This window comes from Aythya marila (assembly GCF_965140915.1).
Source record: "Aythya marila genome assembly, chromosome: 18".
In the NCBI taxonomy this organism is placed as follows: domain Eukaryota; kingdom Metazoa; phylum Chordata; class Aves; order Anseriformes; family Anatidae; genus Aythya; species Aythya marila.
Window position 1 is genome coordinate 826,711 of NC_139059.1, and position 26,229 is coordinate 852,939.

The 26,229-nt window shown below is 51.5% G+C and overlaps 2 protein-coding genes across 7 annotated transcripts in view; both read left to right on the top strand.

Moving 5' to 3' along the window:
• The first annotated feature begins 29 nt into the window (after nucleotides 1-29).
• SLC26A11 (solute carrier family 26 member 11) lies at nucleotides 30-6,743 on the top strand. 4 transcript variants are annotated; one of them, XM_082774776.1, is made up of 16 exons: nucleotides 30-313; nucleotides 475-667; nucleotides 852-937; nucleotides 1,644-1,723; nucleotides 2,171-2,313; nucleotides 2,534-2,709; nucleotides 2,897-2,969; nucleotides 3,256-3,306; nucleotides 3,686-3,746; nucleotides 4,001-4,056; nucleotides 4,163-4,303; nucleotides 4,655-4,782; nucleotides 4,867-4,966; nucleotides 5,220-5,442; nucleotides 5,777-5,849; nucleotides 5,984-6,743. In XM_082774776.1, exons 1-16 carry the CDS (start codon nucleotides 116-118, stop codon nucleotides 6,218-6,220), a joined length of 2,019 nt encoding a protein of 672 aa, XP_082630902.1. In that variant the 5' UTR covers nucleotides 30-115; the 3' UTR covers nucleotides 6,221-6,743. The 4 variants fall into 4 exon arrangements, with proteins under 4 accessions (XP_082630902.1, XP_082630903.1, XP_082630905.1 ...); XM_082774777.1 differs by having other exon boundaries at nucleotides 5,306-5,442; nucleotides 5,984-6,226; XM_082774779.1 differs by having other exon boundaries at nucleotides 5,309-5,442; nucleotides 5,984-6,226.
• Nucleotides 6,744-7,904: 1,161 nt separating this feature from the next.
• Nucleotides 7,905-26,229, top strand: part of RNF213 (ring finger protein 213) — a 52,547-nt gene continuing 34,222 nt past the window's right edge. The window contains exons 1-23 of one of the 3 annotated variants that reach the window (XM_082774812.1): nucleotides 7,905-8,067; nucleotides 9,174-9,281; nucleotides 10,870-11,195; nucleotides 11,700-12,368; nucleotides 12,971-13,149; nucleotides 13,887-14,045; nucleotides 14,313-14,506; nucleotides 14,735-15,018; nucleotides 15,993-16,255; nucleotides 17,042-17,227; nucleotides 17,796-17,988; nucleotides 18,624-18,679; nucleotides 18,962-19,115; nucleotides 19,621-19,776; nucleotides 20,424-20,522; nucleotides 21,350-21,472; nucleotides 21,852-22,032; nucleotides 22,587-22,760; nucleotides 23,024-23,182; nucleotides 23,477-24,054; nucleotides 24,350-24,515; nucleotides 25,134-25,351; nucleotides 25,898-26,038. In XM_082774812.1, the coding sequence (XP_082630938.1) occupies nucleotides 9,188-9,281; nucleotides 10,870-11,195; nucleotides 11,700-12,368; nucleotides 12,971-13,149; nucleotides 13,887-14,045; nucleotides 14,313-14,506; nucleotides 14,735-15,018; nucleotides 15,993-16,255; nucleotides 17,042-17,227; nucleotides 17,796-17,988; nucleotides 18,624-18,679; nucleotides 18,962-19,115; nucleotides 19,621-19,776; nucleotides 20,424-20,522; nucleotides 21,350-21,472; nucleotides 21,852-22,032; nucleotides 22,587-22,760; nucleotides 23,024-23,182; nucleotides 23,477-24,054; nucleotides 24,350-24,515; nucleotides 25,134-25,351; nucleotides 25,898-26,038 (4,752 nt within the window). In that variant the 5' untranslated portion in view covers nucleotides 7,905-8,067; nucleotides 9,174-9,187. Of the gene's footprint in view, nucleotides 8,106-9,173; nucleotides 9,282-10,869; nucleotides 11,196-11,699; nucleotides 12,369-12,970; nucleotides 13,150-13,886; nucleotides 14,046-14,312; nucleotides 14,507-14,734; nucleotides 15,019-15,992; nucleotides 16,256-17,041; nucleotides 17,228-17,795; nucleotides 17,989-18,623; nucleotides 18,680-18,961; nucleotides 19,116-19,620; nucleotides 19,777-20,423; nucleotides 20,523-21,349; nucleotides 21,473-21,851; nucleotides 22,033-22,586; nucleotides 22,761-23,023; nucleotides 23,183-23,476; nucleotides 24,055-24,349; nucleotides 24,516-25,133; nucleotides 25,352-25,897; nucleotides 26,039-26,229 lie in introns of all 3 variants that reach the window. The other 2 variants (XM_082774813.1, XM_082774811.1) reach the window with 2 other exon arrangements.

Below are 26,229 nucleotides of genomic sequence, written 5' to 3' on the forward strand. Positions count from 1 at the left end.
GGCCGGGAGCCTGGGGACGGCGGCACCGGGCAGCACCGGGCGGCACCGGACGGGCCCCCCCGGGATGCCGCCAGCCCCCCGCCGAGCCCGGCCGGGGCCGCTCCTGCCCTGAGCCATGTGGGCGCGGGGGCCCCCCGAGCCCCGGCGGCGCCGCTGGCTCCGGGCGCTGCGGAGGCGGCTGCCGGTGCTGGGCTGGCTGCCCCGCTACTCGCCGGGCTGGCTGCAGCTCGACCTGATCGCCGGTGTGACCGTGGGCCTCACGGTGGTGCCGCAGGCGCTGGCGTACGCCGAAGTGGCCGGGCTGCCCCCGCAGGTGGGTGTCCGAGCCCCGGGCAGAGCCGGGATGCGCAGCCAACGGGGGCTCGGGGGTGCCGGGGGCAGCCCCACGCGTGGGGTTGTGCCGCGTGTGCATGGGCTGGGGGCAGCTCAGGCCGTGCTCCCAGCGCCGTGCTGAGCGCCTTTGTCCCCACGCAGTACGGCCTCTACTCCTCCTTCGTGGGCTGCTTTGTCTACTGCTTCCTGGGCACCGCCAAGGACGTGACGCTGGGTCCCACGGCCATCATGTCGCTGCTCGTCTCCTCTTACGCCTTCCACGACCCTGTCTATGCCGTGCTGCTCACCTTCCTGTCTGGCTGCATCCAGCTGGCCATGGGGCTCCTGCACCTCGGTGAGATGCTGCTGCTGCACGCTGTCATGTTTTGGGGATGCGCCCTGGAGTTGTTCCCTGCTCTGTGCTCTCTGAGATGCTGGGGTTGTCCTGCTAACACTTGTGACAGCTCTGTGTGTGTTGCAACCCCCCCACGGTCCCCAGCAGGGCCAGCAGCGTACTTACTGCCCCTTGTCCCGTGCAGGCTTCCTGCTGGACTTCATCTCCTGCCCTGTCATAAAAGGCTTTACATCGGCTGCGTCCATCACCATTAGCTTCAACCAGGTCAAGGTAGGGGCTGCTGATCTGCTCCACACTCCTTGCATGCTCTCTTGTAGAGCTGGCTGAGCTGCAGAGCCGAGGTGCTTAGCGATGGGCTGGGAGCGAGGGGAAGGAGCCATGAAGGGGACAGGGTCCCCCTGCCAGCCCTGGTGAGCCCCATCCCCAAGCGCTCTGCTCGGAGCAGACCAAGCTGAACACGGCCTCCTCCTGCGACCAGCAAGGGGTGAGAGCTGGTGGCCATGGGGACAGTGATGAAACCGTGGCAGGGGGTTGATTTGGCTGCTGGCAGGAGGTGCTGGGCGAGTGGGATGGGAGCTGTGATGGGCTCGCAGCTCTGCTGAGCCCTCCCTGGCCTCCAGTGCCTGCAGCACTCTGGCTCTTCTGGAGCTGCAATGCTTCCTTTGTGGTTAACCTAAATCAGACAGACTCAGGGCGATGTGTGAGAAACCAGAGGCCTGGCGTTGGCTGAGGTCTGTGGTCGCAGCCAGGACCTCACTGGAGCTCCCTCCTGGCCGAGGGCGTGCTTGGGGGGCAGGACAAGCTGAGGCGTCTCAGGGAGCTGGGAGAAAATCAGAGCATTTCTGGGGTCTGCCCATGTGGAGCTGCACCAGGGAATGGCTGTCCCTACGTGTGCATGGGAACTCGGGGGGGTCGCTGTAAGCTGTCCCAGCACCAGCGCTGCAGGGCTCTCACGAGGCTTTGTCTCCCCGCACAGAACATCCTGGGGCTGCACGGGATCCCTCGGCAGTTTTTCCTGCAGGTGTATGAAACGCTGAGGAGGATTGGGGAGACCAGGTCAGCATTGTCCCAGTGCCTTCCCTGCTCCATGCCCCCTGCAGCTGCAGGCTCTCGGGCTCTGATGCTTCGCAGCACATCTCTGGGCACACTTGGACTGGTGTCTCGGTCCCTGCTCAACCCTGTGACATGAGAACCCGTCCTCTGCCTTTTCTGTTTGTTCTGGGAATTCAAAGTGTCAAAGCGCTTGGGCTCCCAAGTGGCTAGAGGAGAAGGATGGGGCAGACTTGTCCTATGTTCTGCTCCCAGTTAGCTAAATCAGGATTTTTACAGCCCAAAGGCACATCCTTGGGACTGTCTGTGTGCCACAAGCCCTCTTCCAGTTTTTGGCAGTCCAAGGGCAGCTCGGGTACCCTGCAAGGGGAGCATTGGGAGCGAGGTGACGCATTTTGCTGGTGGTACAGGCAGCGTCCCTGCGAGGGGCTGCCACTGACGTTGCTGTTGCAGGCCTGGGGATGCCATCCTGGGGCTGGTCTGCCTGGCCGCGCTCGCAGGGCTGCGGGAGATGAAGAGCCGCCTGCCCCCCCCCAGCCACACAGAGCCGCTGGCCACCAGGGCCAGCTACCTGATCGTCTGGACCTGCGCCACCGGTGCGTTGGCCTCCGTCCCCTGCCTTCCCCTGGCAGCCCCTCCTGCAGCCTCGGCCTCCTCTGGGGCTGGGGAGGTCGAAGCCTCCTGGGGGGGGTCCTGCCGCCCTGCCTGCCCCTTCCTAAGGCTGGAAGACCTCGCTGCCCCGGTACCCGCCTGCTCCATGCTCTCCCACCACCCCAGGCTCCTGGCACGTTGTCAGGGTTGTTCTCTCCGCTGCAGCACGCAACGCCCTCGTGGTCCTGTTTGCTGGCCTGGTGGCTTACTGCTTCCAGCTCAGGGGCTCCCAGCCGCTGACGCTCACCGGCAGCATCCCCCAAGGCCTCCCCCCCTGCCGGCTGCCGCCCTTCTCCAAGGCTGAGCCCAACGGCACCGTGCCCTTTGGGACGATGGTGGAGGTGGGTGCCAGGATGGCTGGGCGATGCTGGCCTCCCCAGGGCTGCTTCCTCGGTGCTCGGCATCCCTGTAAATACCCGAGTGCCCCGGGGAAGGGGCAGCCCCTCCACCTGCATTCGCCCAAGAGGGGGCTGCAGTGCGGGTCGAACCCTGTCCCACTGCTATAGCACTTGCTGTCCTCCCCTCCAGGACATGGGAGTCGGGCTGGCTGTGGTCCCACTCATGGGCCTGGTGGAGACCGTTGCGATTGCCAAGGCTTTCGGTACAGCTCCTGCAATTCTGCTGGAGGGATGGGGGGGGGGATGCAAGGGGCTGGAGGGGCTGGGGGCATTGCTCTTCCCATGGGGGCAGCGGTGGAGGGGGGCAGGAGGGTCCCTGTGTCGGACATGGCCAGGGTTTGGGCAGGAGCTGAGCGCTGTCCCAGGGCTGCTGCACCCTGGGGTGCCAGGATGGGGCCCCATTTTTGCCCCCGGTGCTGCCCCCGCTCTGTGTTCATGGTGGGCTGAGCCTGCAGGAGGCACTGGGTGATGCTGCGCCCCTTCTTCCAGCCTCACAGAATGACTACAGGATCGACCCCAACCAGGAGCTGCTGGCCATAGGTAAGAGGCCGCTCGGAGCAGCAGGGCAGGGGGTGGGGATCCGGCCCCAGCACCGCGGTGTCCTGCAGCCCTTCCTGCTGGGTGCCGCAGACCAGCCCTGGGAGCTGTCCCCGCAGGGTCACTGCTCGGGGACCTCCTCTGTGTGCAAGGGGACTCCTCAAGCAGGACGAGCAGAGCTTGAGTGCAAAGCAATCACAGGAACAAAAATAATCTGGGGTTTCCTCAGCATCCTGAGCCCAGTGCATGCAGCAGGACAAGCCCTGCTCCCCATTTCCCACGTGGGATGGAGGTGGCAGCGGTGACACACGTTGGTCTCGCGGCCCTGGGTGGTGCCTCCTGGAGCTGCCGCATCCCCAGCGCCTCCTTTTCCCCACTGCAGGCTTTGCCAACGTCCTGGGCTCCTTCTTCTCATCGTATCCCGTCACGGGAAGCTTTGGCCGGTGGGTAGCAGACTGGGGAGCGGGGCCTGGCCTGCGAGATGCTCGTGGGGCTGTGCCGTCAGGGGGGCTGCACGACACTTCGTGCTAAGGGTGGCAAGGGCCCGGTGGGTCCTGGAGGCCGCGTCCTGGTCCCCAGCTCCTCGCACTGGGCCTGGGCCGTGCTCACGTGGCCGCTTCCCTCCTGCCACCCATGTGCTGCAGTCCCTGGGGTCTGCGGGTAGCAGAGGGGACAGCGTGCCCGCCTTGTGTTCCAGGACAGCAGTGAATGCACAGACGGGCGTCTGCACCCCAGCAGGGGGGCTGGTCACAGGTAGGGCTGCGCCTCCTCCTCTCCCAGCCCCAGTGCCTGCTCCCGGCCTCGGTGACCCCCCCCGTACTCGGGGCCCCCTGGTTCAGGCGCTGCCGCCCTCCCGCAGGCGCCCTGGTGCTGCTCTCGCTGGCGTACCTCACCTCGCTCTTCTACTACATCCCCAAAGCGGCGCTGGCTGCCGTCATCATCTCTGCCGTGGTCCCCATGTTCGACGCTGGGATCTTCAGGACGCTCTGGAGGGTTAAGAGTGAGGGCACAAGTGGGGCGGCCGTGCCTTGGCCCTCCCTGCGAGCCCCCACACTGCCTGGGCCCGTGAGGGATGGCAAGAGGGGGTTGGCCAGGACCCCAGAAATACCAAGCCCAAGCTTTTTCTGGGGGGCTGCACACCCAGCACCTCTGGCCTGTGGTTTCTGCCTTTGCTGACCTAAGCACAAGGGCTCTGCCCTCGCTCCGATCACTGTTCCCCACTCAGCTGTGCTGGCCTTGGGTCCTGGGGGTGCAGAACTGGGTGCAGAAAGCCCAAATTTACCAGACTTTTACCAGCCAGGCACACAGAGGTTTTTGTGCACGGCCGAGCTTGGGGCTGTCTCTCTTGCAGGGCTGGACCTTGTTCCCCTCTGCGTGACGTTCCTCTTCTGCTTCTGGGAGGTGCAGTACGGCATTGTGGCCGGGGTGCTGGTTTCGGGGATCCTGCTGCTCTACTCCATCGCCAGGCCCCCGCTGAAGGTGGGCTGCTCACCTCGCGTGGGTGCGCTGGGGCCGGCCAGGATTGGGGAGCTCCCTGTGGCTCATCCCGGGGGTCTTGTGCAGGTGTCGGGGCAGGGCACGCTGCTGGTGCAGCCGGGATGCAGCCTGCACTTCCCAGCCATCGAGCACCTCCGGGATGTCATCTGCAGCCGCGCTCTGTCAGGTACCATGCCCCTGGCCACCAGTATGAGCTGGGGACTGGGCAGGGCTCTGGTGCCCCCCCAGAGCACTTTTGGGGGAGGCAAGCATGGGCTGAGCCCTGCAGGCTGCGGCTGTAAGCAGGCACTGACCGGCTTCCCTGCAGCAGGGACTCCTGAGGTTGTCTCAGCCCTTCCAGCCATGTGTGGCTCGCTAGGGATGGGACCTGTGGTGGCCTGGCTGAGGTCAAATGCAGCTTTGGGCTGCCTGATCCGCAGGGCTGAGTCCTGCCCTAAGAGCTGCGTCCCCCGTGCTTGTTAATTCTGTGCTCTTAATGGGAAACGACCGCATGCTCTGCTTTCAGCAGCACCCTCACCGTGCTCCATCATCCTGGACTGCCACCGCATCAGCAGCATCGATTACACGGTGGTGGTGGGGCTGGCAGAGCTGCTGCAGGAGCTGCGCAAGCACGGCATCTCGCTGGCCTTCTGCAGCCTGCAGGTACGGGGCGGCCACGCGCAGCCCCAAAAGGGTCTGCGCGGGTGGGCTCAGCCCTCCCCACACCAGGGAAAGCCCTCGGGTGGCACCAGCCAGCAGGGCCACTGCTCCCATCTCCTGTGCAAAGCAAGGATGCGGCCACCCCTTGGTAGCACCTTCAGCTCACGGAGGTGGAGGTTGCAGCATCCGAGTGCAGCTGCGGGATGCAGGGTGGGGGCAAAGGCTGCAGGTCCTGCGCAGGCACACGCTGCCCTGGGCTGCCCAGAGGGCTCTGAGCCCCTGGCAGAGGGGAACCTGCCAGCTCCAAGCTCCCCAGCTGCAGTTTCTCTGCCCTCAGGACCAGGTTCTCCGAGCCCTGCTGGCTGCAGACCTGGAAGGATTCCGACATTTCCCCAGCTGGGAAGAGGCAGGTGAGGCTTCGGGCTGCCCGGCTGTGGCAGGATGCTCTCAGGGCTGCTGGCAAGCAGGAGCCCAGCCTGCGGGCAGTTGGGTTTGAGACTAGCACTGCATTAACTCTGCCCTGCTTTCCCCCTTCCTTGCTCAGAGCGGTGCGGCGGAGCGGAGCCGGGGGGCAGCGGGGCAGCCCCCTTCGACAGCACCAGCACCAGCGAGAGCTCGCTGCTGCCCACGGGGCTCATCCAGTGAGGCAGAGGAGCTGTGTGGGGATTTCTCAGGACCACGTCTCCTTGCCCGAGCAGCTGTTCCCGATGGCCCGGAGGCCCTGTGCAGGCAGGGCAGTGCCTGGCAGCGTGGGGGAGAGATTGCAGGGGCGGGGGAGTGACCCGGAGGGTTCCTATCGCTGCCACCGGGAGTCACCCCCCCTCCATTCCAGGCTGGCTCTGTCCTGGGAGCAGCTGCCTTTTTAAATCGGGTGTTTTATTTTTGGAAACTTTTCTTACTCAGATCTGTTTCGAGCTCTGACACAGAGCGTGCTCTTGTCACCGTGAGTTTCAAGGATGCTGGAGCTGCCCTGCACGCCCAAGGCCGTGCTGCAGCTCTCAAGCTCAGGCTGCCAGGAAATAAAGAAAACATTGATTATTTTGCTTCTTACTCATCCCCCTTGGTTTGTGAGATTTTCTGCCGGACTCTGCCCTTCAGCAGGGCTATGGCTGTCCTCCCACCTCTCGCCAGACTTCTGCCAGCCCTGCCAGGGGACAGCTGCTGTGCCATCGGTCTCTGCCTTGCTGTGAAATGGTGCTGCCAGACAGTGGGGTATGGGGCCGGGGTCCTCAGCAAAGCAGTTCTCCTGCGCTGCAGTTGGCTGACCCCTTCCCGTACGGAGGGCATAATAAAACAGCAACTACAAAGGACCTGGTGTGCATCTCTGTCTTCCTTCAGAAAAGACGCTTTTGTGGGGGGAGGAAAAATTAAGCTCTAATTTCTTGGTGCAGCTGAGCACAAACCAAAGAAATGAAACTGAAACCAATTCTGCAGTTCCTGCTGTGCTCCCGCACGGTCAAAGGTTGTGCGGTGATGGCGGCAGTGCCTGGGAAGGCAGAGGGGGTCCTGCTGGTGGCCAGAGCAGCGTTTGTGCAGCAGAGCAGTGCCAGGCAGGGAGTTAGTTTGTCCCCGCAGCAGCAGCACAGGAGCCTTTTCCAGCAGCACTGGAAGAGCTCGCATGCCGCCTGCCTGCCCATCTCCCCCAGATGAGGAGGGAGCACCCCGGAGGAGTGGGTTTGGGGTGTTTCACCTCGCCCAGCCTGGCCCTTTGGTTGTGCTGCTCCACACACCTGGACGGGAGCTTGGAGAGGATCGGGGCGGGGAGGGGGAGCTCGGGGCCACGATGGCAGGCAGACCCCAAATTTCAGGCACGGAGGGAGGAGGGATGCCCCAAATTTCAGGCACAGAGGGAGGAGGGATGCCCCAAATTTCAGGCACAGAGGGAGGAGGGATGCCATGGCCGGGGCTGTGCCTGCAGAGCCCCAGCCCCAGGGTCGAGCACCCCTCACTGGGCAGCTCCCCCGAGCACCTCGCAGCCCGCTGAGGGGCCGCACGTCCCGGGGCGTGGGGGGAGAGCAGCTCGGGAGCAGCGGGACCTGCAGGGGGCCGGCGGGGGGGGACACACGGAGGTGGGCAAAGGGCAGGGAGGAACAAGAGCGAGGAAACGGGGCTGGAAGGGGATGAGCAGGGCCGGCGGCCTGGCAGCTCCCCGTGCCCGTCCCGCGGTGCCCCTCTCGGAGCCCTCCCAAATCCCGTCCCCGTCCCGGTGCCGCAGCCCAGCCCCGCCGTGCCCCCAGCACGGGCGGCCGGGAGCGGACCGGGGACGGCTACGGCCGGGCCCGGGCCGAAGCGGAGGGCGCGGGGCTGCGGCGGGGCACGGCCCGGTGCCCCCCGGAGCCCCCCGACGGCAGCGCGCACAGCTCCCGGCTGCAGCCGCGCCCCCGGCGGCACCCCCGGGCCCGGTGTTCCGGTGCCGCGGGTGATGCGCGGCCGGCGGCGGGGCGGGAGCCAGGCAGGAGCCGCCCCGGGGATGGGGAGGCGGTGACCGGAGCTCCGTGCCCCCCCCGTATCCCGCGGCGAGGATTGGCCGCACCGGGCCGGGGGCGGTGGCGGTGACGTCCCCCGGGGGAACCTCGGCTGCTCGGCGGAAAATCGAAACTTCACCGGGAGGCGGCGGCGGCGGAGCGGGTGCGCAGCGGGTCCCGGTCCCGGCCCCGGTGCCGTCGGTGAGCGCGGCCGCGGAGCTGCGTTGCTGGCGGGGCGGAGGGGGGGGGTGGCAGGGGGGCGGCGATCCGGGCTGGGTCGGGGCAGCGCGGCCCCGTGCGGGCGGGAGGCTGCGGGAGGGGGGTCCCCGGTGCGCCCCGACCCCGCTCGTCCCCGGGCATCCCTCCCGTCTCCTCCCGGGACGCCCGGGGCGCCCCTATTCTTGCTCATCCCGGTTCCACCCCCCGGTGCCCCCCGGCGGCACCCCCAGCGTCCCCCAGTCCCCCCGGCATCGCGGTGCCCGGCCCCCCACGTCCCCCGGCTCCTCCGGTGACTCCCCCGGTGCTCGCGGTCCCCCCCGACCCCCACTCTTCCATCTTCGCCGGTGCCCCCCCCCCCCCCCGTTCCCCCCTCCGGTGCTCCCTCCCCCACGATGCACCCGCTCTGTCCCGGCACTCAGCTCCGGTGCCCGCCCCCGAGCACCCGGATCGGCCTGTACACAATTCCCCCCGTACCCCCCCCCGTACCCCCCGGTACCCCCCCGGTGTCCCCCCCCGGTGCCCCCCCCCCGGTGCCCCCCAGGTACCCCCCCGGTGGCCCCCCCCGGTCGCCCCCCCCCCGGTGCCCCCCCTCCGGTGCCTCCCCCCCGGTGCCCCCCCCCAGTGCCCCCCCCCCGGTGCCCCCCCCCCGCTGCCTCCCCCCCGGTGCCCCCCCCTCGGTACCCCCCCGGTGCCCTCCCGGTGCCCCCCCAGTGACCCCCCGCCCCTCTTCGGCCCCGCCTCCTACCAGCCTCATTTGCATAGAGGCGGTTCCTCGCTACGCCATTGGCCCGTCCTCCCGCCTCATTTGCATATCTTGGCGGGACGGGATGGGGGGGAGGGACTACCTACCCAGGGAGGCGGAGCGAGCGGCGCCTCATTTGCATATAAGCCCCGCCCATGGGATGGCCCCCTTCTCCGCCCGGAGGGTGCGGGCTGCGGGTAGGGGTGCGAAACCCTCGCACCTTCAGTGGGGAGGGGGGCTACGGGACCGTTATTGGCCATTAACGCCTGCGTTTCTCCTCTTGCCCCGTCCTTTTCTCTGCCCCCCAGAAGCTCCCGGCGGCATGGAGCGCCACGCGTGCCCACAGGGATCTGGGGACGGATCCGGTGCCTGCAGCGGGTGCGGGGCCCGGCCGGGCGCGGGGGCTGCGGGCACAGGTAGGGGGCTGCGGGCACAGGAGGGTAACGCTGAGGTAGGGGGCTGCGGGCTGGGGTGAGCTCTGGGCACCGTTCAGGGCTGTGGTGGGTGGTCGGGGCTGTCCGTGCAGCCCTTGTGACACCCAGCCACAAGGTGGGGAGAAGGGGTCCCCCCCGGCATCCCCCGTGCACATCTCCCATGCTCATGTCTCCGGTTTTCGTTTCCCCAAGGATCCGGTGCCGTTTTTATGCAATGCTCTGTTACACCAAGCAATCAAGTCCTTTTTGAACCAGAACTTCCTCTCTGTAGCTTGTTGTTAGGTTTGTCAGAATCGGTTTGATCACACGCTGATTTTGCCCCTACAAGCAGTGACAGAACCATGCGCGCAGACTTAGTGCAGAGGAAATACTCCCAAATCCTTTATTTGCCTAGAGAATGACCCAGGCCACCAGAAACGCATTGGGCTGGGTGCAAAGAAGATGCTAAATCAGAATCAGCCTGCTGTAGTCCTGACAAGATCAGTTCTTTGCCAATCCCTCTGCAATCCAGAAAGTCAAAGTAACAAACCCCAGACCTCCAGGTCTTAAATGCTGTCAGACAAAATGCCCAGAGTATCTGTTCTGTTCATTCCAAAGCTTTGTACCTGCTTCTGTAAATGACTGAAGGTGGTGGAAAGAGTTCTAGTGTATCACCAGAGAGTTCAGCAAACAAAATGATGGAGCTTGACCTGCAAACAATAGAGGGGTCACTGAGGAGCAGGAAAAGCTCAGAGAAGAGCATAAAGACTTTACATAATGACGTGACAGTAAATTGGATGTGAAACAGTATTGCAAAGGGTGGTGCCTGCTTCAGGCAAAAGATAACCTTCTGTCATTAAACGTGGTGCAACCTTTGGTCTGTAGTACTCAAAGGGACAGTGAACTGACCTTCACCTTGATTTTTGTGCTCATACTTCCAAAAATACCCTGAGGAAATCAGTATCATTTGGTATTAGTTGATCTCCTCTCAAACTAAGTGTGGAAGCAGTGCTGAAGAGCTTGCGAAACGATTTTATAGACAGGAGAGATCTACTCTGATGACTTATTCAGGTCTGAGCTACCTTTTCACAGAAGCTTTTAAGGACTGGATTAAGCTTTTGAAGATGAAAGGTGAGTTTTCCCATTCCTTCCTGGATGCGATGCTCAGCTGTGTGATGGAGGTCACGCAGCCAGTCATGAGAAGGTTAAGAAAGCTGAGAAATGCCAGTGCACTGTCACCATGCATCTCAAGGATCCTGACGTATCTTGACAGGCAGCTGAGGTTCCCAGTGCCTGCTGCTTCAGCCAGTAGCGTGTTAGCTGGAGGCTGGATAGAGATAGACCATGAGCTCAACACAATGTTTTCTTACTTTATTTATTTGCCTACCAATTGCAGGGCCTTTGGAGACAGGCCTGCTATGGAAGGAGGATGGTGTTATTGCTAGTGGTAGTTCTTAAACATGGAACAAAGCAGCTCTTGTGTCTTCCACTGATGTGTTTATTCAGTGGTAGACCCTGCTTGCTCACCAGTGGCCAAGAATTGTTTTCTTTCCTGACTCTAATTTAACAATGAACTTTACCTCCATTGCAGAAAGAGGAGACGTGAAGCTCACTCCAGACTCTGATACAGGAGCAGAGCCTAAAGGAGAGGTGAAGGGAGAAGGTGCCGATGGGCCTTCTACTACTGAAACAAAGGAGGAGGAGGGAGGACTGCTGCTGGAGGACGTTTCAGCTCTGAGCAATACCTCAGAGACTGCGTCTGAATGCGGTGCTGATGGCACTTCCATTACTGAAACAACGGAGGATGAGAAGGAAGAGGGAGCATCACTGCTGGAGGGCAAAGCAGCTCCAAGTGACATCTCAGAGACCTCACCTCAGGGAATGGCAGACGTTTCTTCCAAAAAATCACAGAAGAAGGTAAGGCTTTTATCAGTCCTCCTCCTTGGCACAACAACCTTGTTGTGCTCTCTTTCCTGAAGTAAGAGATTGTCCTGCATCATCACCAGTCCCTTTGGCCTGTATCTAAATACCACTGGCAGTCTGTTCCGAGGCAAACTGTAGATGTATTTGCTTACATTGCATTGCATATGCAGACAGCTGGTGTGCTGAGCAGTACAGCTTCCTCAGCAGTACCTTTGCTACATTGAGGGTAACAGCATAAAATTCTCATTACTAACTGGTCTAATCTTGTTAGTGAGCATCATGCTCAGAGCTGCTCTGCATTCCTGCTGAAAAAGTTTTGTAAATTAAAAATACAGAATTCTCAAGAGCTGTTTCATCAAATGTATAATATTGTAGCTGGTTTTGTCCTTTCTCTTCATGGTCATATACTAGTTGCTGTGGAGGGGGTGACAACTTCTCCTCAGTAATGAAGCAACTGGTATTTTATTGTCTTATTTCTTTTTATTGTTATTATTACAGAAAAAGAGGAATAAAGCAAACAAAATTCCTTCTGGCTCTGAGGAAGAGAAGTCTCCGCCTTCTCTAAGCACAGCACCAGCTCAAACTGCAGAGTTGTCTGATGCACAGAAAATCCAAACACCGGGCAGTGAAGCAGCCAAACCAAGTGCTGACTTACTTGCTGGTGACAACAGAGGTGCACTTGAAAATGGTGGTGTCTCGGGCCAGTTGGGAAAGGAAGCTCAAAGTCTGGAAATGGTTGCAGAAGGCAGTCACAGCAGCGTAGCTGTGATGACCCCGTCAAAGGAGAGCACTGTTAATAATGTGTCTGCCCCATCTCCAGGCTCTACAGCCCTGGAGGAGGTGAGAGGTGGAAGTACCACACAGAGCGGAGAAGTGGTCAGGAGTAACATGGAAGAGAGCAGTGCTGTGTCTGACACCGTCCAGCTTCTGGAATCCGAACCAGATTCCCAGTCTTTGGGTAGCAGAAACAAAATGACTTCAACGGGAGGAAGAACAGACACTTCCTCTGGGTCTTCCTCTGGTTCAGGGGTGTCTGAAAATAAGATTGCAACTTCTTGTGCTGAATGTGAAAGTCAAGACACGAAGACTCCTCCCGTGGCCAAAAGTTTAGAGGCTGGTAAAGGCAAACAAGACACCAGCCAGGAAGTAAGCTGTTCGACTACCAAGGTAAGCGTGTGAGTGAGAACTCCTGTGAGTATATGGTTGTGTTGGGAAAAGTTTCTCCTTTTTCACTACGATTCTCTTGTGCTGTCAATAAAGCTGAAGACCATGAGACTGGGAATGTGTTCTAGCATAGCTCTCTGAGTGGCTGGTCAGTTGCCACTAGGAGCTGTGAACACATCTCTTCTCCAGGAGGCTCTTCCAGGTGTGTTCTCCGGTGATGCCTTCGTATCTCCTTTGACTAGGACATCCTCATGCTTTTTAGTTGTCTGTGCTCTAGTTGGGGACAGACCTGTCAAGCTGTAAATTGCTGTTGGTTTTCTTTTATTTTCTTTCTTTGGGGACCTGTGGCTTACTGGCCTGACTTTTTACAAATGTGTGTGGATTTAATTCCTTTTGCAATCCATGCACTATTTCCCATAACCAGTAGCCTCTCCTTACTGTATTTGACTTAGTGAGGGATTAGTGTTTCCAGAAGTACAAAACTAGCTGATATGATATGACTTCTGGGTATCCCCTTCTGTCTGAAGAGGTGCTGGGCATTTCTGCAGGTGTTGTACTTCCAGGGTCTTCTGTTTCATTTGATATTGTTTGTCATCCTAACACAGAAGGAAGACGTGAAGAAAGAGAAGACCCAAAATGAGAAAGCTCATGAAGCAACTGAGAAGACAAAACAGACCAAGGGACCTGAGATTGATAGAAAGAATGGTGCTTCAGCTGTAACAAACAGTAGCAAGAATGAAAACCAACAGAGGAACCAGAAGCCTGTGGATAAGAGTAAAGAAAGGTGAGAATAACACTGCTGCCTCCCCAGTGTTCTCCATTCGCAGGATTTGGTGTGAGGTAGAGCAGAGGACACCAGACTGAGGCAGGGGAATGAAGGACTAAGGTTTGGTGTGTGTGTGTATCATGGGTCTGTGGAAATAAAATTGGACTTACAACTGAGATAAACTACTACTCATGCAAGGTGGTCACTGTTTAATCAGGAGTTGCAGCACAGGTCATGCATTGGTTAAAGTGATACACTTGAGCTTTTTTTGAGGTATCTGCTGAATAAAATAAAAAGTAGAAATAAATGCAATCTTTTTCTTTTACTCTTATGAGCAACCAGGACTGTGCTTCACAGGTTGTTTTAATTTTTTTTTTTTTTGGATTATTGATGGGATGAGCTGTTGTGATTAGTGTAACTTGTTTTGCATGGTGGGTGTGAGCTGGAAGAGGGATAAATCATTGTCATTTCAGGTGAATCTGCTGGGTGAGGTATTTCTGTTGGCTTACTAATGCAGCGACCCAGCCAGATGCGACTGGAGCATTTCATACTTTAGGAATTCCTTTTTTTCTTTTGGCAATAGGTTTTACATTAGGTCTGCTATGTAGCATCAGTTTTAGTGAACTGGTAACAGAGCTCGTTAGTCTTGCCTCCAGTAAGCTAGCAGCTCAGAAATGTTTTGTCATTTATAATGATTTGTGCTATAAATGTAAAAAAGTAATTCTTTCTATATTCTTTCTATTTATTTTCTGTAGTTCTGTGAACCAAAGTGAGTGTGTTACAGTGTATTTCCATGCAGTATTGTCTAAAGACTTCAAGCTAAACCCTGAGACCCATAAAGTGTTCATTAAGGCTCAAGGCGTTCCTGGCTACGTAGACTGGAAGGACCACGTTTGTGAGCTGATCTGCACCAAGTGAGTACTCTGGGTCACACAGGTGCAGGAGTGCTTTAGCTTTGGAGAGCAGAAAGCAACGTGATACTTCCTTTAATACTTAAGACTACAGCTATTTGTCCATGGGGTGGATATTGATACCAAGTGTTTTTATAAGTATTCCAAAATTCTCATTATGAAAGAATAATCACCATTCCTATTGAAAATTGAGCGATGCATGGAGAGGAAGTATGTTGACCAGCTGATATCTTGTCCTTTGCCTCCTTTGCTGTGTTTTGTGTTATTTAGGCAACTAGGAGAACATGGATACCTCATTGAGGGCTGTGTAGCTCTTGCAAAGGAAAGTATGAATAAATGCATTCCTTACAAATACTGGGTTTCCTGTGGTGACGGACAATATGAATTTATTTACAAGGATCCAGAACCAAATAATCATGTGAATCGCTGTTTATACATAAACAACACGTTGATCAGCAATGGAGGTGAGCTTTTTTGATTGGATCTGCAAATTGTTATTTTCTCTTGCCTTTTAGTGGTATGATTTCTAACTTCATATGGAATAACTTTATTAGACAGCACTGTCTCAAGTTGGAAACCTTATGTGTCAGTGGGGTATTTCTGTGTACAGCTGAAAGAACAAAGGCATATGCAAATGTGTGTTTGCTTCTCAAGTTATTGTTTTCTTGTGTTCTCATCTCTGTTTATTCCAGAATGGCACCAGTATGATGACATTGTCTGTGCAAAGCCTTCCCGGTTTAAAAACTGGAAGAATCGTATTCTTTTTCAAGATAAAAAGAAAGATATTGTGAATGGGAAGATAATAGCTGCAAATATTATGTTAGAAAATATCTTCAGCATTCTTGGAACCTGGAGCCCCGTCAACCTGATGAACTTCTTCTCTCAGCTGAAACAATTTCACTGTGTTACAAAGGAACCATGTGTGTATAGTGGCAAGAAATTGGCATGGAATGAGTTAGACTTTGGAGAACAGCAGGTAATCTGTTTACTTTTAGCAGGTGCTAGAAAAGAGAAGTTTGATAACAGAGCTTTATTTTTGCTGTTGACCTTGTTGGGATTGATTTTTGGTTTTCCAATCAAAACGTTCATGTGACAGAACCAGCAGGGATCCTTTCATGGTGTCTGCCACTATCAGCCTTGCGAACTTTCTGTTAACTTTTGCAGTTGCAGTTCTGAATATCTCAGCTTGGTGAGAAGCAGAAACCTGGGGACTTCTTAAGGAGTGGGTTTGGTATGAATGTAGACAGGACCTCCGGAGTCCTAAATTCTAAGTCTCTTACCTGTCATAGTTACGAAATGCGGCAGAAACATCACATCTTTGCTTCTGGGGCTTCACACCGCTGTAATGGGTGCTTATTTCTAACTTTCTGATTACTCGGGAGAGGCCACAAGGTGGCATACTGTCCTAGCAGTACATCCTGGCTGCCCAGGCTCAGCTAACAGCTGAATTTCACGTGACTGCCTGTGAAGGGTGGTTTTGGTAGTATGGTACCACCAAACAGCACAACGTTGCGAAACCCCTTGGACATGAACCCTCTCTTTTACTGACTCCCAACCAAGCCCAAGTCCACTGGGAAACCGGTCTGCTTACTGATCAAGGCTGTGGCAGGCGGTGGCTGTAAGGGCAGTCTTGGGTGTTAGACTGCCTGGCTCACCAGTCCCCTTTGAGACCTGCCCAGCTCTGCTGTGTTGGGTGAGGCAGTCCTGGAGCAGTGGGACCCAGTCCCACAGGGATGGACATGGAACATCACAGGAACTGAGGTACCACGCCTGATGTTCTAGTGATGTTTTGTGCTGTATGTGCTTATATCCTGGTACCACCATGGTGTCGTATTGTATATGAGGCTATTGAGTGTCCCAGCTGTGACAGAAGATGATAGCTTCAAGAGGAAAAGACTAATTGGGGAACTAATGCTGTGGTTGCTTTGTTTCTTCCCTTCTTTGTCTTAGGTGAATGAGTTGCTGCTAGAATATATTAGGAAAATAGCTCACCCTTACTTTCTTCCGGAAGGTGCAGAAGCATCGCAGAAGGATATAACAATAAAAAGTAAACTAGCTCTAGGGCTCACCCTTCTTGGAGTAGTTGAGTTGTTCAATCTACCAACAACGAAAGAGGATCTGGCTGCCCTGTGTTGCCTCTTGTGCTTGGAGAAGAAGTCAGAAAAAGCCATACAGGATGAAATTAATCAGATTAAAGCGGTTTTTAAAGGAAGGTATGTATGCTGCTGGTCTAGTAACTAACTGGAGTGTTTTTACTGCAGTGTGGTAGGTAGCAAGCACAGCATGCTGTGAAAAAACAGCAAGAGATCCAGCTTTCTAGTTTCAGAGAATTACAGAAAAAATCAGGTTTGAAGGGATTTCCACAGAGGCCTGTTCAACTTCCTGCTCAAAGTAGGGCTAGCATCCAGGCAAGGTTTCAGTCAAGTTCTGAAAAAATCCAGGGATGAAGATGGCACAACTTCTCAGGGGCCCTCTTACAGTCACATACCTTTCTTGATGTGAAAAAGGTTTTCCTTCTGTCCAAACGGTATTTCCCCTTATTGCAGCTTTTCCCTGTTGCCTATTGAGTAGTAGGTTGAATACTAGCTTCTTCTTTGCTATTCATCCTTACAAACTCCAAGAACTGTCACTAAAATGCCTGTATATATTTATAGCTCTATATATTTGCTTCACACATTCCCTGACTCAACTTGGAGGGGCTCACATGAAAACTGTAAGCTATTGTCACCACTTCTTAGCCCTTGATTAGTAGGGTTTTTAGCAGGGAGAATCAGGTAAGAGTACAGCTTCGAGTCTTAAACTTTTACTGAATATACTCTTCAAGGAAGATAAGATTGAACCAAAATAATTACAAGAAGTAATTTGAGGGTACATAGCAAGATGGAGGTGTAGCTGTTTTTTTTTTTTTTTTTTTTTTTTTTCCTTATCACGCAAGGGCATTCTTCAGTCCCATAAGAAGCTATTCTTGTACTATTTTGTTTGTTTTGGTATTTTTCTAGCTGGAGGCCTCAACTGATAAACTTGTATCTGAGATGCATTGATAAAGAAGTAGACCACTTGGTGTGGATTCTTCCTCTTCTGCATTTACTTGCTGCTTCTGCGCAGTGTGACTCCTTATCAATAGAAGAAGATATCTGGGCAGGGCTGGAAGGAATTCCATTTGTTGAAACAAGGAAACGTCATAGGTAAGTTTTCCAGAATCACTGGTTATGTCCAATGCCTTGACGTTGTAATTGGTGGTGGTTGCCTTACTTCATCTCTTATTATTATTATTTTTTTTAAACAAGCAAACAAAACAACCAACCAACCAAAAAAAAAACAAAAAACAAAAAACAAACGACAAATGTAACATGTTGATGGTGCGTATTTGGGGTATTTGAACACAGACTGTATTGGTTGCTCATAGATTGTGGTGTACAGTGAAGCTGTGCAGCATATTACTTTTCAAACACAGTTCTTAATTCTGCAAGCTGTGGAACTGCTCACCTGATTGGTCATGTCTGCTGTGAGTTAAAGCAGTTTATAGTATGTATGGTACAGAATATGAGCTGGACTTGGAATACACTTTTTTTGAACATTTATTTCTGCTCTGTAGTTTGATACCGCTTCTGCAATTACTGGGTGTCGGAGTTTTTTTACCCATCTTCAGCTGTAAATGAGAGAAGTACTCAAGTCAGACTAAGAGCCTTTCTCTGGGCTCAGTAAGCCCCTTTGTACCTTTAACTTGAAGAGTTTGTTTTGCCTTCCATTCAGGATGAACATACTGCAACTAATGAAAGAAAAGAAATACTTGATGGAGTTTGACAGGACTCTGGTCAAGTCCTGGATCTGTGTGCTGCCCACGGAAAACCTGGCTGAATTCATAGAAGATTTCTCCTGTGATTTGTTAGTTTCCCTTCAAGGTGTTTATTACAGATTAAAGAACACTGGCCATTGGAACAGCAAGGTTTGTCTTCTGGCAGCTTTACCCAGCTAAGGGATAAAGGCTGAAATTGGGCTGTAGTGTGTCTTTTAGCAGAACTGCCTGTCACTGAAGGAAATGTGGTTGGTAACAAGTTAGAGCACAAAAAGCTTAATTTAGCTAAAAGCAAAAACAGTTGCTCTGAAGTAAGGGATTCCGAAGGGAGAGAGGCAAGGGTGTGTCTGTAGCACAAAGTTTTACTGGAATAGATGAGAGAAGGGCCTGCTTAGCTGGGTTTGCTCTTTGTCACTTATAGCAAATATTTTAATTCTCAGATGGCTGCCTGAAACTTTTTTTTGAGATATTTTTGTGCCTGTTGTGAAAACACTTCTATTTGTGTGAAGACAATAGGAATTACACATTGCAATTACTAGAAATAATCAATTTTAAAACCCTAAATTGTAAGAAGTGTGGCTGTTGTTTGGACGAATAATGGCATCCTATATGTTGACTCTAGCATCCAGTAAAGCATTTTTGCAATTTTATATTATTTGTATAACAACATTGAAGAAAGCATGTGGAAGAGTACTGAATTCCCTCTTTCACTGTATCTTTTTCAACTCATGAGAAACCAGGACACAAAATTCATTCCACAGTAATATTTTACTTTCCATTCTTAGGCAGTTGAGAGTCTTGTTACGACACTGCTGTGTACCTTGGAGAACAGACAGACAAGGTAACTGAAGTACACTGTTGTGAGAGTTGTCTCCTTTTTATTTTTGTTTATATCATGCCTGTTATGTGGGGTTATGCTTGTAGCTTAAATGTGTGTTGAAATTTGAAATACTGTTTTTATTCATATAAAAGGATCCTGTATTTCTGTATCTCTGTCAGATAGAAACATTTTTAAAAAATCCATCTGGGAGAACAATGGTTGGTTGCCACACTGTATTAAAATGGCTTCTTTTTTTTCCTTTGAACAAAAAAGAAATTCTCCCTCTCTGTTGCTGTTCTTCAGAGCTCTGGAAGCTCGCTCTTGGCAGTTGTGCTTGACCCTCTGCCTCAAGCTTCACGAGAGCGTCTGCAAGCGCACAAAGCTGGTGTTAGAGTTCAAGATTCCTGCCACTATGGCCAGGATGATTTCAAAGGTTGCCAGACTTCAGCCCACAGCAGTGAGTACTGAGCAACTGTTCTTGGGTTGACATGAGTGGGGTATCTAGAAATATGACAGAAATGGTACAACAGACTGATTTATAGATTGTTCTCGTGTTAGAAAGCTTAATATTCTGAATTAGCCAAAAATGTGGTATGTTCAAAAACTTTTGAAATCACTTAATGATTTTGAATCTTATTGTTGAAAGCAAGGTCAAATGCTTAGTTTTACTGTAATGGGCTCTGTTTTGTCTTTTTTTTTTTTTTTTTCCCCATTATATTTTGTCTTTCTTTCCTGGAAAGAAAATTCTTAAGCAAAGGCTGTTTGTGAGCTTTGCGTTTTTCCAGCCTCTTTGTCCTTTTATTCAGGTATTGATGGGGCTCTGTTGCTGGGCTGGTTTGCGCCCAGCACATTTGGATGTCTGATGCCTTTAGGCCTTGTCTTTTAGAAATACTTATTTTAAATCTGTTGTATGCTGCTGTCCTGCTTGAACTGATCTTTATTTTTCCACCTGTGTGCATCAGGTTGTGAGAGATGAAACCATACAGGAAGCTTCAGTGGTAGAAGTATTCAACAAAGCTCTAGAACACACTCGAGCCTGGTTCAGAAATGCTTTAAGCCAGAACTTACTGGAAGAACGTGTAGGGCATGTGGCGTTCTCTATTTATACGGAACCTGAGGTTTGTCATCAGAATAAAAATGTCTTTCACTGTACCTTAACTGTATATAGTCTGGGTCTAATGGTTCTTTGCTGGAGACCGTAGCTGCTGTGGCTGGGTAAGGAATGAGGTGGAGAGAGGCAGTGCAGACCACAAGCTGAGAGGCTGCATTGTTTTAAACACTTGGGCTGAAAAGCAAAAGGCTATACTTGGTGCTTTGCATCTCATCTTGTTCCCGCTGGTTCTTTGCTGCTCTGAAAGGCAGGGCTGGAATGATGAGCTGCCTTCTAGGTGTTTAGCTGGAGATATTGTCGTGCTCACCCTGTATGTGTTACAGGCTGCCCATCAGGCCTTCAGCACTCAAACACAGAGCAGCTCCTTACAGCCTGCCTCAGTCTGGTGCTCCGAGACCTCCCTTGGGCAATTCCCAGCATTGAGGTGGAAGTGGTATATGCATGTCTCCTTTAGTATAAGGGACATATTGGAGCTGTTTAAAAAACATTTTGCAGCTCTGGAGTGCTCTTTCTCTTTTTGGATGGAAACATTTGAAAGGACTGCATATTATTTGAGGAGCGTGGGGTCTCTCTTCAGCACAGCAGTGTTCTTTCTTATTTTGGTTTTAAATCTTGACACTTGGCATTCTGGATTTGTTTGCTTCTCACCTGCAGGCCTGGAATGAATTTGTGAATATCAGCTTTCCAGATGAACAATTCACTGAGAAGTGGAAGAGGACTTTACTTGCAGATTTGGAAAGAAGAATTCAGGCGGTATGGGGAGCTGTGGGAAATCAATCAGTGCATGCCAGTGGGCCAAGATCAGAGGAAATGGACAGTCTTCTGCTATGCTTCTAGAATAATGTCTTGAGCCTGAACGGGCACATGAAAATACTGTGGTCATAAAAGTTGCCACTGCTGTTATAAAACATGTTCTGGAGGTTTGAAATTAGACGTGAATCTGTAACCGTGCTGTATTCTTGGTGTCAGACTCCAGTGGCCTGTTAGCCTGGCTGCAATGCTTCTCTGTTTCTAGCAGTGACTGACAACCTGGTGCTTTAAAGGAAATTGCATCCTTTGAGCAATTACCACCTCTTCAGTTTTAAGGAATGGTGGGTGCAAAGTAAGCACCCAGGGACTTACAGAAACAGAGTTTGCGCATGTCTCGTCTCATTCATTGTGTAGAAATTGTTGTCTGGGATCCCAAACACACTGTGTAGGTCCCTTCCAATATCAGTTTATTTATCTCATCTGCTTTCTACATCAGCTGAAAAATTCTTCAAGCTGTTGGTTTTCCTAGTGTAATCAGAAAAAAAAAAAAAAAAAAAAGTAACTCCTGGTGGCAACTTGGATAGGAGGGATACTTATTTAGTGATTGTACATCTTAGAGGGAAACATCTCCAAATTTTTTCCAGCACTTATCTGTGCTTCGTTATTCTTCCAGTTTTTGGTAAGTGGTGCAGGTACAATGCTTGGCTTCACTAGGGGACTTAAATTTTTGGCTTAGTACTTTTATTGTCTTAATAGCACTCTTGCATGCTTTCTGAAAACGTTTTGGAAATTTAAGGCTGATAAGAGATCTCTTCTCTTTTACCCTGTAGGAGCCTCCAGTTAAACAAATCTTAGTTTACTGCTGTCAGTATCGCATAATTCAAGATCTTAACAGTTCCATTGGTTGGTGTTTCAAAAATTGTGCCATAGAGGCCGTAACTGCAGCTTGCCAGGTATTGTATTTTCCCTCAGAGTGGGAAAGGAAAAGTCTAATTTCATTTTGCACAGAAATCTTGTATAGGGATGTACATTTCTATGGAAGAAGAGTAGCACATTCAGTCTCTGATTACTTGAATTGCTGTGGATTTTTTTAGTTTGTTAAATTAACAAAAAAGTATTGACAAATCGAGATCTGTTTAGACAGGGTCCATGAGAAATACTTGCAATGCTTGTCACATTGTGGCTCTTGTGTCGCATGTTGTATGGTGACTTTGGAACATGCCTCAGTGCTGGAATTGTGACTCTTGACATCAGTGCCTGTTTCTGAGATTGACCCAGTGTAATCCAAAACACTGATGCATTCTTCCCTTCTGTCATGTATATATTGTGCAGACTCAGAGCAATCTCCTTGATAGGATACCTTCCTACAACATGGACCAATTTGGCCAGCTTATATCAACTATTATTGTGAAATCATGGCCGAGAGCGAGTGAGCAGTCCAAGGATAATATTGATGAGACTTTGCACCACATGCTTACGTGGCCTGATATCAAGCATGTCTTCAGCTTTAGTGGTATGTCTGTATGTATGCCTGTGTTTCTTTGCTGAGAAGGAAAGGAATACATAAACTTTTTCTGCTGTTGAGGTGAGGAATGGAACAAAACTCAGACTATTCAGCCTGTTGATGGAGGGGAAAGGGTAAGGAGAGGGAGCCAGTATTCCTCTTGTGCTAATTCACTGCAGCCTCGTCAGAATTTGTACTGAACCTGTAGATCGTGGATTTGTAGAACATAGCTTCTTACTCTCCAAAGTTCTAACAAGTCATTGCTACATAAAAATGCAAGTGTTTGTTGTGCGAGTGGGTTGAAATGGCTTGTGTTTTCTCCATGAGTTTTGGGTATGGCCTATCCATGGGAAGGTGTCTGAACTGCTGTCCTGGGATCCTGGTGGTTTCTGTTCAGGAAAACATGAAGGATTGGAGGCTGGTGTGATAAGTTAGACACTTGGGTAGGGATTCAGGTGGGAAATGGAAAGACTCTGTTTTATGATGTTGAATAATTATTTCTTCTGCCTAGTTCTTGTGAAGCCAGACTGATCTAGGTTCTACATGCTTTGTTTATTGAACAGGAAGAAACACAAAGCTCCTAGAACAACTTACAGATGAAGCAAAAAATATAATGGCCACAGCAGATTCTTTGTTCATGAGTATCACTGATGGCATCCAGCAAGGGAGTATCCTTGTGAAACACCTGGAAGAGATTTTGCAGCATGAGAAACAGTTCATCTGTATCTGGGAGCTAAGTAAGAGCCTTGTTGGCTTATGGCATCATTGTAGTGATTGATGGCTTACTATGTTAAACCTACTTCATTGATTAGTAATACTAATTAGATGCCTCATCAGTTAAGTCCTGTCCTTGTCAATGTACTTTATGTGGAGCTTGCAACTCGAAGTTATGTTGTCTGCATTTTGCTGTTCCTGACTGCGCTAATCCAAACCTGAGTTATGGATGCAGGAGGTGGGAAGTATCTGCCTTGTGACTGACTGCAGATGGTTTTTCTTTCAGAGCACAACCAGCTGCCACCAGGGAACAAAGAAGTACTCATGAGAGAACTGAAAGAAGTGCTGCAGAGGAGTCAAGAAGAAGTAACATTCATCAAAGGACAGAAAAAAGCAATAGGAACCTTTCTGAACATGTGCAGGAAGGTGCAGGCATCTGTGAAAGGTAGTGTTTTGGGGGAGCAATTTTAAAATGGGAACTCCAGAAAACGTATTTTTCTTTGAAAACTGCTGACTTTTTATAAACAGGTTTTGTTCTAAACTATAGTAAGGATGGGACTGGGGGTAAATCTGGAGTGTCCGGGGGCAAAGAGTGAGTACTAATGAATCAAACGGTATTTGTAGGGATCCACATGACCCTACATGTGTCAAATTTTGCAACACAGCTGATTAGATGAAGTAAACTGGACCACAGACTAGATATTTAACCTCTGATGTGACCTATCTCTCTATTTTAAAGTGGCTGTAGGTGAGGTGGAGCTTCAACACTCAGAAGATCTTCGCTTAAAGAAACTAAATAAAGTTGTGAATGTGGGAGAAAGACCTATAGAGACTTACTACAGTCTGAGCCAAGAGCTGAAACAATTTGCCCAGAAAATGCACTCTTTTAAAGATAGCCTGATCTTCCAGCAGTTTTGGGAGGAAGCCGCCAAGAAGATGAGACAGGAGGACGTTTTGGAGGAGGAGGTTGTTCCTGTATTGGACCTTGATAATGTTTCCAGTCATCTAATCTCCCCTTGTTTTATGAGTTACGAAAGGTTGTATGAAGATCTCAGATCTGGAAGTCTCACTCTGTCTGCAGTTGATAAAATTTTTAAAGAATTCAGAAATCATTCTGAAATTATCAAATCTGAGCTAAGGATCATATGTGAACTTAAACCTGGAGAAGAGAGAGACTGGGTTGATCATCGATTTCAGCAGATCCAGCAATATCATGAAATGCATCTAATTTTAGATGCTGCAAAGATTATTGCCCATGTCAAAGAGAATTTAAACCTCTCTGGTGACTTCAGCGTCCTGGCAAACTTGTTGTACATAGTAAGTATCCACTTCTTCAGCCCTGTACTGTCAGGGTGTTGGCTGGAAAGCTTGGTAGATCTGAACCTTCTAGGAAGCCTATCCTAGCCTGTCAAGAGCCGTTCCCTGCCCCAAAATGCTTATTTGAGATAAAACTAAGTGTTCAAATAAAGTGCTTGTGTGTAATCTTTCATAAGAGGGAAGGTATATTCCTCTGGTGTTTGAGGTGTGGCTTCACAGAGGGCTTTTCTTTCCCTTGCAAGACAGGCTGTATTTCTCATTTCCAGACTGCATGTTTGTATTGCTTGCTTTGTAGACAGAAAAGCTTGAATTATACAAGACACAAAAGCTGGAATCCATCAGCCCTGAGCTTATGCATGCCAAGAAACTGCTGGAGGGGATCACTGTGAACCGTCGTGGGTGCCTGGGGGAGCTGGCCAAGCAGAAGGAGTTTGTCTGCTGGGTCAGAGAAGCACTGAAAGGTGAGTGCTGCTCACCTGAGAATTAGGCGGATGGTACCAGAAGGGATGCTGATTTGTTTGGGGGCAGGAGGAATGCCATGTTCCTGACCTATCGGCTTTATGCGTTCACAGCTTCTGGTATTACAGTTGCTAGCATTTCTTATGGGTTTCAGCATGGAACACACTATAAAGTATCCCCTTTAAATGTGCCACTGTAGTCTTGTGCTGCACACAGCTGCTACCCTGCCTGGAAGGGTTGTAACTGCTGCTGCTACTCAGTTCAGGTCGGTCTTTTAAGAGAACAGAGGCTATCCATTTAGCAGGATAGCAGCAGTAAGATTACTTCTGTGCATGTCAGCTCAGCTTTCTTACATGCACACAGACACGCACCCTTTGAATGGCTTCCATCCAGGCTGTGAGCCTGTGCTGTTCACGGCAATTCAGAGAAAAGCCAGGGCCAAGGATGCCATTAACGTAGATGAATTCCTCAGGAAAGTTGGTGGTGGTATGGGTAGACAGAAGTTGCAATGGGGATCTTGTTCAGTGGCATTTTTATGCATCTTCTGTAAAAGGGGGTGATGTGGAATTGCATTAATACTGCCTCATCCATTGTTTTTTCATGCATTTATCTCATTTAAGATATAAATGAGCTGAAAGTATTTGTAGACTTGGCTTCTATCTCTGCTGGGGAGAACGACATGGATGTGGATCGTGTGGCTTGTTTCCACGATGCTGTACATGGCTACTCTTCCCTGCTCTATGAGCTGAGGCAAGAGTCAGGGTTTGTGGACTTCATGTACAGCTTGAGAAAGCTGTGGCGAGCCCTGGACATGGATGAGAATCTTCCCAAAAAACTGGTGAGTTCTGCTGAAGCAGGTCGTCTCTGCATCCTCTTGTTTCTGCCTTCCAACAGTGGATGGAAGATTGACTGCACAGGGCAGATTCCGGTTGTGTGGGGGCATCACAGCAGCTCTTGTTATTGGAAGAGAAATGTTTTGTTTTTGTGGTATGAAAATTCACAGCAGCAACTGTTAATGGTATAGCACAGATTTCTCCAGAGCACTGCTGAGGCTTTCAGATGTGCCATGGTGTAGCTTTGCTCTTCTAAATAGTTTAAATGATACAAAAGATGGAAGACAAATGACTGGGAACTCCATCTTATTCTTTGCAGCAGGACATGTTTCTATAGCAAGAGGCTCTGAAGCACAGTAGCAGCACAGGGTGTTGGTAAAGAACAGCTGTGCTGAAGGCTCAGGCTGTGGCCAGTAGTCATTCCTTTCATCCTTCCCCATCCTGAAACTCTCTAATGCCAGCCGACTGTTTGTCCTGAACACCAATATAATTTTGGAAAGGAACACAAAGTCAGGGAGATAAGGGCAGTGCCATGTCTTCTCTCTCCACAGCGTGCTTCAGCTCAACACCTAGAGTGGCTGAAAACGGTGAAAGAGAGCCATGGGTCTGTGGAGCTCTCGTCGCTGTCACTGGCAGCCACCATCAACAGCAGAGGGGTGTACGTCCTCAGAGCACCGTCTGATGGCCAAAAGGTGAGGCTACTTGGCTTTCTCTCCACTTGAACTGTTCTCCTGTCAGACTGCTCTTTCCTGACAAATATCTCCTGCAGGTAACACTGCTGGCATGTCAGCGACTGTCAGAAATGTGCTGTAACTTTGTGTAGTCCCTTTCTGGAGTCTGTCTCTTAAGCGCTCTCCTTGCCAGGCACAGCCCTACCTTGGGA